This window comes from Urocitellus parryii, chromosome 1, assembly GCF_045843805.1.
Source record: "Urocitellus parryii isolate mUroPar1 chromosome 1, mUroPar1.hap1, whole genome shotgun sequence".
In the NCBI taxonomy this organism is placed as follows: domain Eukaryota; kingdom Metazoa; phylum Chordata; class Mammalia; order Rodentia; family Sciuridae; genus Urocitellus; species Urocitellus parryii.
Window position 1 is genome coordinate 269,445,827 of NC_135531.1, and position 17,786 is coordinate 269,463,612.

General features: G+C 33.4%; 1 protein-coding gene across 2 annotated transcripts in view; it reads left to right on the top strand.

Annotated features, from left to right (window-relative positions):
* Window positions 1-17,183, top strand: part of Acsl3 (acyl-CoA synthetase long chain family member 3) — a 68,571-nt gene extending 51,388 nt beyond the window's left edge. The window contains exons 8-16 of one of the 2 annotated variants that reach the window (XM_026390420.2): window positions 740-863; window positions 1,096-1,167; window positions 2,630-2,769; window positions 4,049-4,221; window positions 5,413-5,487; window positions 6,520-6,711; window positions 8,034-8,148; window positions 10,144-10,301; window positions 15,206-17,182. In XM_026390420.2, coding sequence (XP_026246205.1) covers window positions 740-863; window positions 1,096-1,167; window positions 2,630-2,769; window positions 4,049-4,221; window positions 5,413-5,487; window positions 6,520-6,711; window positions 8,034-8,148; window positions 10,144-10,301; window positions 15,206-15,363 — 1,207 coding nt within the window. In that variant the 3' untranslated portion in view covers window positions 15,364-17,182. Of the gene's footprint in view, window positions 1-739; window positions 864-1,095; window positions 1,168-2,629; window positions 2,770-4,048; window positions 4,222-5,412; window positions 5,488-6,519; window positions 6,712-8,033; window positions 8,149-10,143; window positions 10,302-15,205 lie in introns of both variants that reach the window. The other variant, XM_026390421.2, reaches the window with a different exon arrangement.
* Window positions 17,184-17,786: the final 603 nt, after the last annotated feature.

Below are 17,786 nucleotides of genomic sequence, written 5' to 3' on the forward strand. Positions count from 1 at the left end.
CTAGATGATATCAGTATTGTAATGAGTGATCTGGTGCAGTGGATGGATATTTTTGATGCCATTATGTATAGAAATCACACACATACACATGGAGTTACTGTGGGATTGAACTTGGGGATGGAGAGAATTTTATATATATATATATATATATATATATATACACACACACACACACACACACTTCAGGAAAAAAATTAAGAGCAACAGTTTTCTTTATAATTTTTGCCTCAGTTGCCCTTCAGATTTTAATTGTAGGGGCAGTTCTTGAAAAATATAGACATAGGTATGTACATTTTCTTACATGTTAAGATATTATTATTCTTAGTTATATCTAGCTCCCAGAATAGGCATGTTTTCTGTAAAATTCCTGGAAGACACTTGTGAAATCTATTTGAGTTCTTTGGGTTGGCAAACCACTAAAGACCATCTCCTCCTTGGATTTCTTCTGTTCTTCTGTCCCCTCTTTCTATGCCTTAGTACTTTGTGTCTGTAGCACTCAGTGTGTGCTTTCAAGTAGGACTGGAAACAGCCACTGCCCAGGGTACCCACCACCTCAGGTTTAGGTTGGGCTGTAGTGCTTTTTTCTTAATATTCTATGTCTGTTTGTCTGTCTTAGTGTTTCTTTTTCTTCCTCTAACAACAGGGAGCCCAAACTGATACTTTATGGCCCTTCCATGTGCCTTCTGTGACAGGGAGAATGCACCTGACCTTTGCTTTTTATATCTCTCTTTTCTTTTAGAGAGGAAGATGTATACATTGGATATTTGCCCCTGGCCCATGTTTTAGAATTAAGTGCTGAGCTTGTTTGTCTTTCTCACGGCTGCCGCATTGGCTACTCTTCACCACAGACTTTAGCAGATCAGGTAAATCTGTCTGTAACTTGAAATACTTATCTAGAAAAATTAATTTTTAGCAATTTTTTCCTGTCAGTATGACACTATATTAGAAGAATGACAATCATTTAAAAATAAGCTCTTTTTAATTGCTCTTTAGAATATAAGTACATTAAAAGGATAATTTTACAATAGGCTTTTTTAATCTAAGAATTCCATTGAGTTTTTAAAATAAGGATCACTTTTTCTTTCTGTTTCATAGTCTTCAAAAATAAAAAAAGGAAGCAAAGGGGATACATCCATGTTGAAACCAACCCTGATGGCAGCTGTCCCGGTAAGAATCGATGATCGTTTAATATTGAGTTCTGAAGAACTATCAGCAACCCCACTTGACAAGGCAGCTTATGGAGGATTTATTCCATATCGAATATCAATATTGCCTTAAGTGTTATGAAAGATTTACTTACTCTTGCTTTATCTTTTTATTTACTAAATACTCAATTTAGTTTCAGCTTCCACCTGATATAGTCAGTTAATTTACTTAAATAGCTTCTTTAAAAAAACAAAAACAAAACCTTTATTTTTAATTTATTTTTATGTGGTGCTGAGGATTGAACCCAGGGCTTTGAACGTGCTAGACAAGCGCTCTATTCCCAGCCCCTCAGTTAAAATCATTTTTCTGATACCTATTTGCTGATTAGTAGAAACCTTAAGTAAAGTGCAGTAGGAGATAGGAGGAAGGAACAAGGCCATTTTTTATTCTTTTTAAATATTTTTGATTGGAGATAGACATGGTACCTTTATTGTTATTTATTTTTATGTGGTACTGAGGATCAAATCCAGTGCCTCACACGACAGGCAAGTGCTCTACCACTGAGGTAGGCCACTTTTACCTACATATATTCCCTCCTGAGTCCTCAGAAAGTCTGACCAAGTTACCAAAAAGAGTGACAGAGAAGCTATTCCAACTTTGAATTACCTGGGAAGTGCCATGAATCCAGTTATAATATGAGAGTGGAATGGGTCTGGGAATAAGATAATAGATAGGGACAGCAACGATTTTCTGTCTGTTCCTCATGAGGGCTTCATGTAGTTTTCTGATTTTGCTTTGAAGTGTTGGGTACTTGAATGCTCAGAACAATATTATTATGTCGTTCTTCCAAAATCAAATGAAAATGGTTAGTAGTTTTGGAATTTGTGAGTATAATTACAATTTCCTAAGTAGTATCCTACTTTAAATTCTTAGTTCACTTAGAAGTTAATGTAACTTAAAATTGTAAAGGAAAAATTATTTTTTTATTAAAGCAAATTGCAGTTCAGACAAGGGAAATTTCATGGGTGCAGCATTAAAAAGAAAACCAAAAACCAAAGAACAAAACAAAAAATGCTATCTATGATCCTTTTGTGAATGAAATAGGTGGTATGTCTATATATTTATGTGATAATTTTAGGAGATTTTAAAAAATATTTCAAATAGTTGTTTATTTATTTTATAAATTTAGTTTTTAGTTAAGAATAAGTAAGATAAACAAGCAAAGCAATATAAACAATCCCTAATGGTATATTCCTGCCTTAAGGCATTTGTTTTTCTTATTATTCATTTGTGTATCTATTTCTGCTATTAAAAACTATCTGCAGAAATCTCACTTTTAAGCTGTGACTCTATTTAAAATTCTTGTCTTGATAGAATACATCTTTGAAAATGTCTTTTAATATTGATAGAAATAGCATAACCAACCGGTTATGTAAATACATGAGGCAGCTGATATGCTATCATTATTAACTCATACATGTAGGAAATCATGGATCGGATCTACAAAAATGTCATGAATAAAGTAAATGAAATGAGTAGTTTTCAACGGAATCTGTTTATTCTGGCCTATAATTACAAAATGGAACAGATTTCCAAAGGGCATAGTACTCCACTATGTGACAGGTAAGTAAAGGCCCATCTACTCTCTATCCCTCTCACCCTCTTTTCTATCTTCCCTTCCTATTCCCTTTGGTAAGTTAAGGGTTGTTAATATGATAATTGTGAGAAATAAAATTTATTTTTAAAAGTCAAAGGACTATTTAAAAATTTACCTGCATAAGAATTTGAAATTTTTCACTTATAATTTTGTTATATTTAATATTGTGCTTAAATTTTATCACATTTTTGTTTTAAAATTTAATTCAATATGAATATAAAGTGATAATTAAATATAATTAATATTTCATGTTTAAAGTTTTAAATGACAAGTTTTACCCCCACCTATATTCAGTAGATTTATGATTTCTTATCAAATAGTTTAGAAATTAGAATATGAAACTATTACATTCAAATTATTTTTTATGGGAATATAAATACAGTTTTAAGATGCTTCACATTATTTAAAATTTTATGTTTTTTCCCTGCCTTACTTTAATTACCTATTTTTAGTGAAATAAAATAATTGCTATGGGAAGTCTGTTCATCTATCTTTTCTTTTTCAAATGAATTGTCACTTGGTCTTAATCTTTTTCAAAAAAGTGTCTGCAATCCCCACCCCATGCATTTCTGGGGATGGAACCTAGGGTGCTGCTCATGCAAGGCAAGCACTCTACTCTGAGCTACATCCCTGTCTCCCTCTTCTCCATTTTTTGACTGAGGTGTAGTAAACCATCTTTAACGTGCATTTTCAGAAACATATCAAAAAATGTTTGCATTTTTTATTCATACCAAATACTTTGCCAGATTTTAAATAAGCAGTAACCACTTTAAAACTTCAATTATCCTGAACTTTTAAAAAAAAAGTTAGATTGCTGTATCATAGAATTATAAAATTCTAATTAAGTTAAAGCAAAAAATTAGTTTGCCTTTAATAAATTTTATAAAGATGTGAGATTGTTTAGTATTAATATATAGTAAACAATGATAGATATTTTCACACATACGTATAAAATGATATAAGTTGCTCTGGCCATAAGGGATTTCCATTACTTTATAAAATTAAATCTGGCAATTTTGAATTCAAATGTTACTTGAAAATTTCTTAAAAGGAAGCCATACTTTTTTACCTGGTTGATGATATACTAAAAATAAGATATAATAGTGAGTCATGATATCTTCTGAATTTGGATAGGTAACTTAATTTTAAAATCTCATATAACAAATTTGAGAGGTTAATCTAAATATTTGAAAAAATTCCATTCAGCTTTAAAATCCTGTGATTCTCTGATTAATTTTTTTTTAGATTTGTTTTCCGCAAAGTTCGAGGCTTGCTAGGTGGAAATATTCGCCTTTTATTGTGTGGCGGTGCTCCGCTTTCTGCAACCACACAGCGATTCATGAATATCTGTTTTTGCTGTCCTGTTGGTCAGGGATATGGACTCACTGAATCAACTGGGGCTGGAACAATTACAGAAGGTTAGTGTCGTCCATGAAATGTCCTCTGAGTGCCATTGGAGGCTGGGGCACAGCTTTAGGCCTTTTTTATTTTTTATAATATATGAAAGAAGAAAGAAAGTTAAGGTTTTTGTGTAGCAGAATAATGGTAAATTCCAGATATTGTGATTATTATTATTGGTTTATTAGGATGTATTATGTGGATCAGTAGTCAATAATTCATTTAGAAGAATTTTTAATATTAAACTATGGGATATGTAATATTAAAAAGTGATCAACATTCTGGAAAAGAAGCTTTAGTAACAAATGTTGCTTGTATTGTATACATTAGTTTTCTTATAGCAGTTATTAAATTTCTTCTTTCTAGAAGGAATTTAATTTCAATTTAAATTTAATTTTAATTTCTTTTAGAAGACATTAAATTTTCTATTAAATTTCTTCTTTTTTCCTAGTTGTTTGGGTAAGTGTATTAAGACTCAGATTCCAGAAATGTTTATGGGAGTCTTCCTAAGTATGTAGAGAAATTAGATTCAGGTCTAGATAATATAATGCCAGAGTTTATCATGATGTCATGGTTGAGGAGGGGCTCTTCTACTACCTCTTCAGTGGTTCCTGGCGAATCCCATTTCAGAGTATCCTACTCCTAGAAGAAGCTACTGTGCATTTTCTAGATAGAGGCTAAACCTCTTAACTAGCAGTTTTCCCCCCTCTTTTTCACGAGAGCTTCTATTACACCTTTCTTATGTCTGGTCTGCTTTGCATTGATTTTTTATATTTCTGTGTCTTTGTTGTGTTCTCTATATTTTACATATTTTTGTAACTTACAAATATCATTTGTACGAAATAAACAGTCCTAAGTACATTCATATGGTTTCTTCTGTGGATCCTTAATTTCTGTTTTTAAGATTTAAGCTGAATGTGTTATTAATCAGTATCAGTATATGTTGTAAATAACAGTCTTTGATTTCTGATATTTGATGATTTTCATGGAGAAAATTTATTGTAGTAATTCATAATAGTGTCTAGTAATTTGGGGTTTGCAAAACACTCTATGGGTCAAATAGTACCCCCTGTGTTGGCCTCACAGCTGGCAGTTTGCAGCTTTGCTGTTCAGGATGCTTTAGGGCTGTCTAAGTTTTCATTTTTTATAATGTAGAAAAATCAACTCATTAACTACTGTTCTGAAACAACTTTTTCCCCTTTGCATCTTAGTGTGGGACTACAATACTGGCAGAGTGGGAGCACCATTAGTTTGCTGTGAAATCAAATTAAAGAACTGGGAAGAAGGTAATAACTCATTTTAACCAGAGCATTAATTTTTATAAGATTAAATTGTGAAATTAGAAGCATACTTCATTTTCTTATTTTAGAAGATAAAATTACCTACAGGTACTCTTTTTTGTTATTTATAATAATTACATTTATCCAGAAATGTCAGATACATTTATTTTGCTTGTTTCTATAGAATTATGTTTTAATTTTGCTTATTATTATATAAATACAAGTAAGATTATGGCCAAAAACTTGAAATGTACTAAATGCATAATGTTAATAAATTAGAAGTGATCATAACATTATTTTATAGAAGCAGAATCATAAAATTAATCTTTGGGGAGTTTTACGTGTTGGTTTTTTTTTTTTTCTTTTCCATGAGGACTTCAACTTAGAATTTGTCAGAAGGAAATTTTCTTGTAATCCACATAAGTTTGTTTGTTGCTTTTGCTCTTGAAAATACAAATCACTTTTTAAAAATTTATTTGATCATATTAAAGTGTAAAAATTGCCTATGATTTATTGGGATGTACCTTTCTTATATTCAAAGTAAAGATAAATCAGTTCTAAGGTTCCAATTATTTTTAGCAAAATTGACGATAATGTTCAATAAAATTAAGCTTTGAGTCAGTCTGAAGTTTCTGTAAGAATAAATCTTCTACATCTATAGTAATTTAGTTTTATACATGGATTTGTTCTATTATTTAATTCATGACAGTACTTTTATTGCTTTTTATTGGCATGATATTTAAGACTATAGAAACAATTTACTTGTGTAGTATTTGTAATTTATGTAGTAGATTAATTACATTCTTTTCCCCCTTGTAATAGTAGCTTAAAAGCATAAATGCTTAGGGTTAAGCAACTGAAATATTGCCCCTAGTTTTTATATTGATACACCTCATTCAGTCTCTATGTTTGTCTTGTTTCCTTTAGGAAACTCTGGATTAAAATAAGATATTCCTATTAGAAAACTGATAGTGTTAAATGTTCATGTGATACATATAGGATAAAAATGGTGAATTAACTCTTAAATTATTCTGTTAGGTGGATACTTTAATACTGATAAACCACACCCCAGGGGTGAAATTCTTATTGGTGGCCAAAATGTGACAATGGGTTACTACAAAAATGAAGCAAAAACAAAAGCTGATTTCTTTGAAGATGAAAATGGGCAGAGGTGGCTCTGTACTGGAGATATTGGAGAGTTTGACCCTGATGGTTGTTTGAAGATTATTGGTGAGCCATCAGATATTTTTTTGAAAGTGAATGTTTTTCAAATGGGCTTACGCTAGAGGGCTGTGTTTAGAGAAGCTGCCGTCAGTGCAGGGGTATATCTTTGTGTAATGTTGGTGTGGTCTGCTATGCCATCTCTGGAATATAAAAACATTTTTAGTAGGAACTGAGGATTTATGAGGTTTTACTTTGAGGTCTCAAAAACTGCAGCATTGGTGTTTTTAGTTACTCTTAGGTGACTTTACCATTCTGTCCTGCTTCTGTAGGGAATGCTCATTTTTGGGACTTACTTGACATCTATAGATTATTGGGCAGGGGTTTCCTGTCTGAACCTAGTCTTACCTTGCCCAGTTAAATGAAGCAAATCCTGACAGCTCCAGTGCTATGGCCCATATGGTGTGAAAAATACCTTCCTCGGCTTTTTGTGTTCATGACTTTTTGTGTTCATGACTGTGCTGGTCATGCTAACTAGAAGCCCTGAAGGAGTTGAGACTCTCCCTTTAACCAGCTCTCCATACCTGTTTCGTAGCCCAGAGTTAGCTTATGTGATGTGCTTCAGAAGTACACTCCTCCTTTCACTGTCCTTCTTGCTGTGTTCATAGGTCAGGCTGTTCTGCCACTCTGTTCCTCTCTGTTGCTTTGCTTGTGTCTCCACCCTTCTTTATGCCTCTCACTGATACTCTGTGGTTACTAACCATAGACCTTGCCAGATCACTTTCTTGCTTAAAATCGTTCAGTGGCTGCTCCAAGGGTGCCTCTACCAAATGACCATTGTTCACCTCCTACCTCTTTCTTTTCCTGTCTTCTCCCCTATCCTGCAGTAATACAAGCTGACCAGGTTCTGGCCTTTGCCAGTGCTGTTCCACTTGACTACTTCTCACTCTTCCCTTCAGGCTCAGCTCAGACTCCACTTATAGAAATAACCCTGAATCTACAAGTTGGAGAGACTTGACACTTAGCACTACCTATTGTGTTGGCATACTATGTTTCTGTGTTATGCCTTTCTTCAGACAGAATGAGAGCTTACTGATGGCATTTCATTTCTTTTTCCTGGTATTGACGAATACCAGGAACATAACCATTCAGCAGAATACACCTGAAGCCCTCATGATGGGGTTCCTTAAATAGAAATTAATTATTTTTCTTTAAAAGAATATTTAATTCTATAAAAGTTAGAGCCTAATTTTATTATGTTTTTAATTTTAGTATAGTTGGTAATGTTTAATTTAGCAAAGTTTTAAATAATTTGATAGCATATTATTCAGGGAGTGGCAGGTATTTACATGTATTAATATTCTCATTGTTTTTCCCTCCCTTTTGCACAGATCGTAAAAAGGATCTTGTAAAACTGCAGGCAGGAGAATATGTTTCTCTTGGGAAAGTGGAGGCAGCTTTGAAGAATCTCCCACTGATAGATAACATTTGTGCATATGCAAACAGGTAAGAAAGTAGACTTTGTACTATTTATACTGAAAACACTGGGTGTGCCATAAGCATTTTCAACCTGTATGGGCTCCTTTGTAAAATTATTCTAAAAACTCTTTCCCCTCCTCTGTGATTTCTGGGAACAGTCTCCTCCTTACAGCTGTAGCTGATCCTATGTGATAGAGCATAAAATAAAATAAAACCTTTCTTATGGGTGCTTAGATATTGCTAATTATCTATCTCTTTGCCTAGGGAAGTTTCACAGAACCAGCCTGAGGAAAGAGGAGTAAAGAAATGTCAGCAAGTGGTCTTCTGGCTAGTACTTAGTGCCCTGCTTTCAGCTGGAGCTTGCTTAGGCCTGGCTTGTCAGTGGAGCCAGGAATGACCCACCTACAGCTGTGCATCATGGTCCAGATGATAGCAGAGAGCTGGAAAGGGGATTTAAAAATTAAAATCTCAGATCTACATTCTTGGGAAATGTGTTAGAATTTCAGATTAGAACTCTTGATTGCATTTTTTATAACAGTATTGCACAGCATATTATTCTCCAGTGATATAATGATCAGATATTTTGTGGGTATAACTGTTGACATAATTGGAAAAAGAAAATTGGGTATCAGAAAAACCAATTTAGAAATGGACTTTGGCGTTATAGCCCAAGTTAAGGATGGATTTCAGGTTGAATACCCCTTATTTGAAATGCTTGGGACAGGAAGTGTTTCTGTTTTCACAGTGTTTGCAAAGGATATTTGCAAAGACTTGACTGACTGAGCAAGCTGTACTTTGATTTATAAAAGCTTCTGCCATTTAATTAGCCATTTAATATTTTCTTTAGTGAAACTACAGATCTGGATTTTACTTATAAATATCACAAAATTTTACCTTTAATTATCACAACTGTTTATCTCTTCTTGATGCTGTTACTATTCTTCCAGTTACTATTTTATAAAGTCTTCAAAAAAATCCTCAGTGAATACAGATGTTCATACTAAGAGAAAATGAATATAATGATGTTATTTTGATTTGCCACCGATTTTTTTTAGATACAGTTCCTAATATATGTCAGATTTTATATTTGTTTTACTGTTGCTATGAAATACTGATTTTTTAAGGTAAATTATTTATTTGCAATTTTCTTTTCAAAAAGGTATATCCAGCACTATTCACATTAGTTATGTATATTTGAAATTTATCATGCAATGTCAGATTGAGCTTTTTAATAGTAAACTTTCCCCTAGAATATATTATAAATCAGACAGTAAAACTGGCTCTTGCATGAAAAAAGTATGTCATACCAAATATGGCACATGCATTTTTTTGTTTTGTTTTGATACTAGGGATTGAACCCAGAGGTGCTTTCCTACCGTGCTACTCTCCTACCCCTTTTTATTTTTTATCTTGAGACAATTTTACTAAGTAGCTGAGACTGGCCTCCAACTTGTGGTCCTCTTGCCCCAGCCTCCTGAGTTGCTTAGGGTTACAGATGTACTGGCACATGCATTTTATTTTATTTATTTATTTTTTATTGGTTGTTCACAACATTACAAAGCTCTTGACATATCATATTTCATACATTAGATTGAAGTGGGTTATGAACTCCCAATTTTTACCCCTAATGCAGATTGCAGAATCGTGTCGGTTACACATCCACAATTTTACATAATGCCCTATTAGTAACTGTTGTATTCTGCTACCTTTCCTATCCCCTACTATCCCCCCTCCCCTTCCCTCACATCTTCTCTCTCTACCCCATCTACTGTAATTCATTTCTCTCCTTGTTTATTTTCCCATTCCCCTCACAACCTCTTATATGTAATTTTGTATAGCAATGAGGGTCTCCCTTCATTTCCATGCAATTTCTCTTTTCTCTCCCTTTCCCTCCCATCTCATGTTGGCACATGCATTTTAATTAAAAAAAAAAAAGATTTAGTTATAAAATATCAAGGTATCAGTAACTTCACTTAACTCATACCATCTTGTTTCTTGGTTGTTGTCCTTTATGTATTTCAGCTACCATTCTTATGTCATTGGATTTGTTGTGCCAAATCAAAAGGAACTAACAGAACTAGCTCGAAAGAAAGGACTTAAAGGGACTTGGGAAGAGCTGTGTAACAGTAGTGAAATGGAAAATGAGGTTCTGAAAGTGCTTTCAGAAGCTGCTATTTCAGGTGAGTGTTTTGTTAAACTAACTCTTAAGAACTGCTCTTATCGGTTTAATCTGTCATGTTATAGGAGTTTGGGTACATCTTTTCCTGCTCAGAAACTATTTCTACTATTACTAGATAGAAGAATATATACTTACCAGTTTCCATTTCAGCTCTCCTACAGTACACACAAATCATCCACTCCTACCAAATTGATGTACATGTCTCTTTAATATTGTGATCATTGTAGCCTTTGTTCTCCACTTAGCTGTTCTTCAAGGCTCTGCTGAGCTTCATAAGCATTCTAGCTCACAGTGAAAGGTCTAAAACTCCTTTTGGAATTGTATACATTGTTAATGTATTGGCAGTTTACTGTGTTGATATGTCCTATACTGTCTCTCTCTCTCTCTTTTTTTTTTTTGGTCCAAGACTAAATTGTTGATTTGGTCAAAACAGCAGTATCTTTTGAGTTAAGCATTAAGTGCAACACAAACATGCATTTTTAGTTTACTTGAATATGTTATGTAAGATCATGAGAAATGTAAATTTGCATTGAGACAAAAGGAGTAGTTATTCCGGCCCTTTATTTCAAGAGTATATCAAGATTGAAAGTAATTTTTAGGTAGCGGAAAACTTTGAACCAATGCTAAATTGATTTAATTAATTAATGGATGTTCATTGAAAACCTATATTATCTCCCAATAAAGTGAAATATCCAAACATTAACAACTAAATATAATATACTTTTTTGCTTATTTTTATATAATAACGTTTTTGAAATATAATTAGTCTGCCGTACAGCTCACCCATTTAATATGTGTAATAAGATATTTTTTAGTTTATTCATCAAGTTGTAGAACCACTACCACAATCAATTTCACAACATTGTTATTACCCCACAGAGACCCCATACCCGTTAGCAGTCATTCTCCCTTATAGTATGTATCAATGATACTTAATTCCCTTTTATTGATATAAATATATAGATATATAACATTACGTAAATGTTATATGTCATATAAATATTTGTTATATTTGTATTATATAAGTGGATATATGCCGCATTTTGTTTAATACATTCATCAATTGATGGACATTTCTTTTGTTTCCGCTCTGGGCTGATGTGAGAAATGCTGCTATGAACATGCAGGTTCAAGCTTTTGTATGAACATGTGTCTGTTTCTCTTGGATAGATTCCTATGAGTGGAATTGATTTGACATATGTTAACTTTATATTTAAACTGTTTTGAATTAATAGAAGAGTCAAAACTATTTTCTAAAATATTTTTTCCAGTATTTTCCACTATGTTGCTACTATTTTACATTCCCAAATGGGCTTATCAGGGTTATAATTTCTCTACATTCTCATCAACACTTGCTGTCATTTGTTCTTTTAATGCTAGCTATCCTAAGTATTATCTTCTTATGGTTTGGCATTTCTCTGATGGCTAATGTCAAGTATCTTTTAATGTGATTATTGATGTATATCTTCTTTGGAAGGTGTTTATTCAGATTTTGTCTCCCTTTTTTAATGGTACTATTTGTCTTTTTAGTACTGATTTGGTATGGATCTTTTACATATTCTAAATGCAAGTTGATGATCAGTCTCATTTCTGCTCCTAAGGCCCATCAAACTGATTGAATCAGGCCCAGTAAGATTGTTTATACTATAAGAAATATCCTCACAACCCCTAGATTAGTGTTTAATTGAATAACCAGGCACTTTAGTGTAGGCAGTTGAAACATAAAAATGAACATCACAAAGCATTCATAGGAATCTACTTAAATCACAGTTTCCAAATAAAGGCAATAACAAAGCTTAGACTTTTGTCTAATAGGATACAATTATCCTGCTTACAACTAAAAACACTAATCCTTTCCTAGAGGAAAATGCAAATTACTGGGATGATTTTTAGTCATGTCCTTTGTTAGCCTGTAACTTATGTGCTGTGACTTTATTCAAGCATGTTATAGATAAGGGAGTAAAAATATTCATAACTGAGGAAGAAATAGCTGTTGAGAGTCCTCATTTCTCCAGCCTGCCCTGTAGTTTTGCCGTATGTGATTTTTTTTTTTTTTAAAGCACTGGTTCAGGTGGTGTCAGTACCTGCTGAAGAAGATAATTTTAAGTTGGTTCCTAGAGGAGAATGCTGACTGTTTTGAAATTAAAAAAAAAAAAATAATAATCCAGCAATTACTTTATAGTCTCCCCATATCTCAGTAGTATCAGACTCTGTCCATTCCGTCTTAATGATATGTGCCTTCCAGATTTTGCTCATGTGTTTTTATTTCCTCTTGGAAACATCTCCTGAAATACTTTTAATCTTTGAAGAGTCAAAACTTGTATTCTGTCTCCATGTTTACTTTTACAACTAGAGTTAATAGATGTTTTTTTACTTGTAAGACACCTTGTACCCTTAATTTAGCTCATTTATTTTTTCAGATTTGTAGTGAAAATCATAATATTGAATTTCCATTTTAACCCTTTTTTTAAATTTTATTTTTTTTATTTGTTCTAATTACTTATACATGACAATAGACTGCATTTTGACACATTGTACACAAATGGAGCCCATCTTCTCCTTCCTCTGGCTGAACAAGGTGTAGATCACCCCAGTAGTGTAATTATACATGTATATAGGATGTTAATGTCTGTCTCATTCCACTGCCCTTCTTATCCCTACACCTCCTGCTTCCCTCCCTACAATCCAAAGTTCCTTCATTCTTCCCCACCCAACCACTCCACATTATGGATTAGCATCTGCTTATTAGAGAAAACGTTGGCCTTTGGTTTTTTGGGCCATCTTAACCAGTTTTTAAGTGTAGAATTCTGTAATGCTAAATATATTTATATTTATTGTGCAACAGATCTCTAGAACTTTCTTGCAGAACTGGTATGTTGTACACACTAAGCATTGATTCTCCTTTTATCCTTCTTCTGCCCTTGGCAATCACCTTCCTAATTTCTGTTTTTATAATTTTGGCTACTTGACTTTCATGAATGGAATCGTAGACTATTTGTTCTTTGGCTTCTGGCTTATTTTGCTTGGCAGGATATCTTCAAGATTTGTCCATGTAATGGCATGGAGCAGGATTTCCCTCCTTTGTAAGGTTTATCATGTTCCATTGTGTGTATATACTACATTTTTCCTTATCCATTCATTCATCTCTCAGTGGATATTTGGGTTACTTCCACCTCTTGGCTTATTGTGAATAATAAGAGTGATGAAAATGGGTATTCAAATACCTCCTTGAATTTTTTTGGAACTATATCTAGAAATGGGATTGTTGATCATATGGTAGCTTTATTTTAATTTTTTTGAAGCATCTGATCATGACTACTAATTTACATTCCTGACAATATGTATAAAATTTCCCTTTCTTCACATCCTCACTAATACTTGCCATTCTAATAGGGAGGACAGGGTATTGTGATTTTGAATTGCATTTTAGTTTTTAGGTTCTTATTCTTTTTTTTTTTTTGTAGTTCTTTTGAGTTGTAAAGTCAGGTGGTTGATTTGAGATTCTTTTTAAAATTTCTATATAGTTATATATTTTTCCAACTGCTGTTGATTTCTAATTTCATTTCATTGTGGTTGGACAAGATGTTTTATATAATTTCAGTCATCTTAAATCTGTTAAGACTTGTTTTGTGGCCTAACCTGTGGTTGTCTTAAAGAGTGTTTCATGTATAATTGAGAAGAATATACATTTCTTACATCTCCCTTTGAGAACTGACCTTTTTATCATTATATAATGCCCTTTGGCTCTTGTGTTATCTTAGTCTATTTTATCTGATGTAAGTATGGCCATCCCTCTGCTTTTCAGGTCCTATTTCCATCATGTGTCTTTCTATATCCTTTCATTTTATAGCCCAGGTTTGTGTTTGCAGTTAAAGTAAGTTTCTTATTGACAGCTTTTGAGTGTGTGTGTGTGTGTGTGTGTGTGTGTGTGTGTGTGTGTGAGAGAGAGAGAGAGAGAGAGAGAGAGAGAGAGAGAGAGAGAGAGAGATCCATTTGGTGATTTCATGTCTTCCATTGGACATTTAATCTATTTAGATTAAGGGTAATTACTGATCTGAAAAGACTTAACTGTTGCTATTTTGTTATCTGTGTTCTGTATGTCTTATAACATTTACCTTTTCTGTCTTCTGTTGTTTTCTTTTCCAGTGCAGTTACTTAAAATGTCTTGAACTATGTTGATATTAACTTACCTCCAATCTCATAAAACTCTACTTTATATTCCTGCTTCTCCCTTGATGTTGTTACTTAAATACTACTCACTTTTTAATTTAATTTAATTTAAATTTTTTTTTTTTTTTGAGCTAGGGATTTAACCTAGGAGAGCTTTACCACTGAACTAAATCCTCAGCCCTTTTTTAAAATTTTGAGAGTGTCTCGCTAAGTTGCTGAGGCTGGCCCCTAACTTGGGATCCTCCTGTCTCAGCCTCCTGAATTGCCAGGGTATGCACCATGGGGTTCATATCACCTCATTTTAAAATTGTGTTTGTGTATTTGCTAGTTAGCTTTTTGTCGCTGTGAGAAAAACAACTTTAAAGGGAAAGATTTATTTTGGCTTATAGTTTTAGTCCATTGTTAGCCAGCTCCTTTTCCTTTGGGTTTGTGATGAAGCAGAACATCATGCAGAAGGATGTGGTGAAGGAAATTTGCTCATCTCATGCCAACTGGGAAACGCAGAGGGAAGGGAGACAAGGGTTTGGAGACAGGATGGAGTTCCCCAAGACAGATACCCAAGCACCCACTCCCTTGGGCTCAGATCCCACCTCCTGCATTCTCCACAACAAAGATTCATGGGCTAAATGGTTGGGCATTTTGGTGGGTACCCCACTGGGGAAGTTACACTATTTGTTAAGAACTTTAATTATACAGCTTTAATGCCTTTTTTTTTTTTTCCCTTCATCATCTCAGCGAGTCTGGAAAAATTTGAAATTCCAGTAAAAATTCGTTTGAGCCCTGAACCATGGACCCCTGAAACGGGTTTGGTGACAGATGCCTTCAAGTTGAAACGCAAAGAGCTTAAAACACATTACCAGGCGGACATTGAACGAATGTATGGAAGAAAGTAATTATTCCCTTTTGGCGTCAGTTTGCTACAGTGAGCTCAGATCAAATAGGAAAATACTTGAAATGCCTGTCTCAAGTTGTGAGGCAAACTCCATTCCTCATATTAAGCCTAAACTGTTCTTTCTCATGACATCACCATTTTTTAACTGACAAGATTAGTAAAATGTTAAGACAGCAAACTTGTGTCTGTCTCTTCTTTCTTTCTCCCTCCTCCAGTTTACCACCTACAATTGTACTTGTCAGTAGGAGAATTTTTCTGAATCAGATTGGGGAAGAAGTGATTTTAAAAACCTCAAGTTTTTAAACATGATTTATATGTTCTGTATAATGTTCAGTTTGTAACTTTTTAAAGTTTGGATGTATAGAAGGATAAATAGGAAATAATAAGAATTGGTTATTGGGGGGGCTTTTTTACTTATTGTATTTAAAAATACAAGGGTATCATTGTGAAATTATGTAAATTTCAAATGCTATGAATCAAATCATTGTTGAACAAAAGATTTGTTGCTGTGTAATTATTGTCTTGTATGCATTTGAGAGAAATAAATATACCCATACTTAAGTTTTATGAAATTGAGAACTTGTGAATATATGCCTGACAGTGTCTTCTTTAAATATTTATTTTTTATTAGGAATAAATGTAGTTCGGTTGGTGTTGCATGACACAGATAGCGGAGAAGGGATGGGGACAGAACAGCCAGTGCCGCACCAGTTGGTGATTGGTCCCAGTAGGTCACTCTCAAGATGTTTGCTGTTTTCTGTTTAGCTGTTGAAATTAGGAAAATATCCAAAATTAAATCGGAGCAATTCTGAAAGATAGGGTAGAATTTTAAGAACAAAGTATAAAAAGTTATTCTTTATTTAATCATATGTACATTTACTTGTCTGTATGAACACATCAGTTGTGGAAATTATTCTACCCCAAACTCTTCCACTTTTAATACTTAATTTTAAAATTAGAATTTTTAGAGTAGTTTGCACTGGTGTGTGGGTGTGTGTGTGAGAGAGAGAGATGGGGGGGAGGAGAGAGGGAGAGAAAGAGATATATTCAGGGGTGGTAGCTTATATTAAAAAGCACCTTTTCTTTCTATACTAGAAAATGAAGTAATTTAGAATGCTGCTTCTAGTAGCATTCTCACGAAGAGAAATTTTGGATACAAGAGAATTTAGCTTTATAATGAGGAGATTTAATATTTGATTTGTAGATTTTCATGTCAGTGTAGAAACCGTAATTAAAACATTGCTTATATGGTATGCAGTAAGTCTTTCATATGTATTGCTTGTCTTATTAATTCTAGATATAAATAATATTGCATCATTTAAGATATGCTTAAATTAGGATTTAAAAAGTCATAGGCACTGCATTTTTCATGTCAGACTAGCTATTTTCTTGATTCTGTTACTTTAGGCAATAAAAGGCAAAAAAGGAAAGAAAGAAAAAAATATGAACATAAATCTGTTCATCCAGTAGTGGGAATGTTGAAAGCAGCTAAGACCTGGTGGTTTTGGGTTACATAAAAAACAATGTATCTGGAGACATTGCAATACAGTGTTTTGTTTTCAACTTTTCTCGTATTGTTGTGTTATTGTATTGTGTTTTGGATGCTTTTTTCTTGTCATAGTTTAAATTTTAATAATGTTTAGGAAAATGCCAAAAAAGTAAAAATATGAAAAAAAAATACATGGAACTTCTCTGTATCAGGATGCTGTGATCTAAACATTAGTCCAGGGTAAATAGAAGCATTTGTTCCTGATGCTTTGTCTTTAGAATAATGATTGTTCAAATGATTAAAAGGTTGTATTTACTTAGAATGAAAGCTTTAATGCTTTAAAGGAACGATATTCATTGACATGAAATAATACCAATTGAATAGGTAGCTTATCACCGATTCAGAATAAAAATTATTTCTTTTCAGAAACATCTAATGAGGCTGTTTTAATCCATATCAAGTTCCATTTGTTTTCTCATGATTAACGTTTATAATTCAGTCTTAAAAATGTCAGATAGCAGGGTCAGATGTCACAGGAGAACAGGAAATGAAGTAGAATCCCCTTTCAAACAAATTATTCTCTAACCCAAATCATCTTTAGTGTCTTGAAAAATCCAATTCTTTCAATACTCCCTTTCACGGAGAAAAGGTTGACCAATGAGAAAAAACAAAAACCACATCCATTCAACAATTATGAGAAAGACTGGTACTACCAGTTGATGTTTGAGGAGGAGAACTTTAAGGAATTTCAAATAAACTGCTAAATTTATATGCATATATAAAAATACAGTATGAATCGTAGAAGAATGTTGCTTCAGAACTATTGTTTTCTGGAAATAAACTATATGAAGAATCTATAGACGTTTCTGTCCAAGTAAGTTTAGCAGTTTATTGCACACTAGACTGGTGGCCACCTCCCCACCCCATGCCCCCAT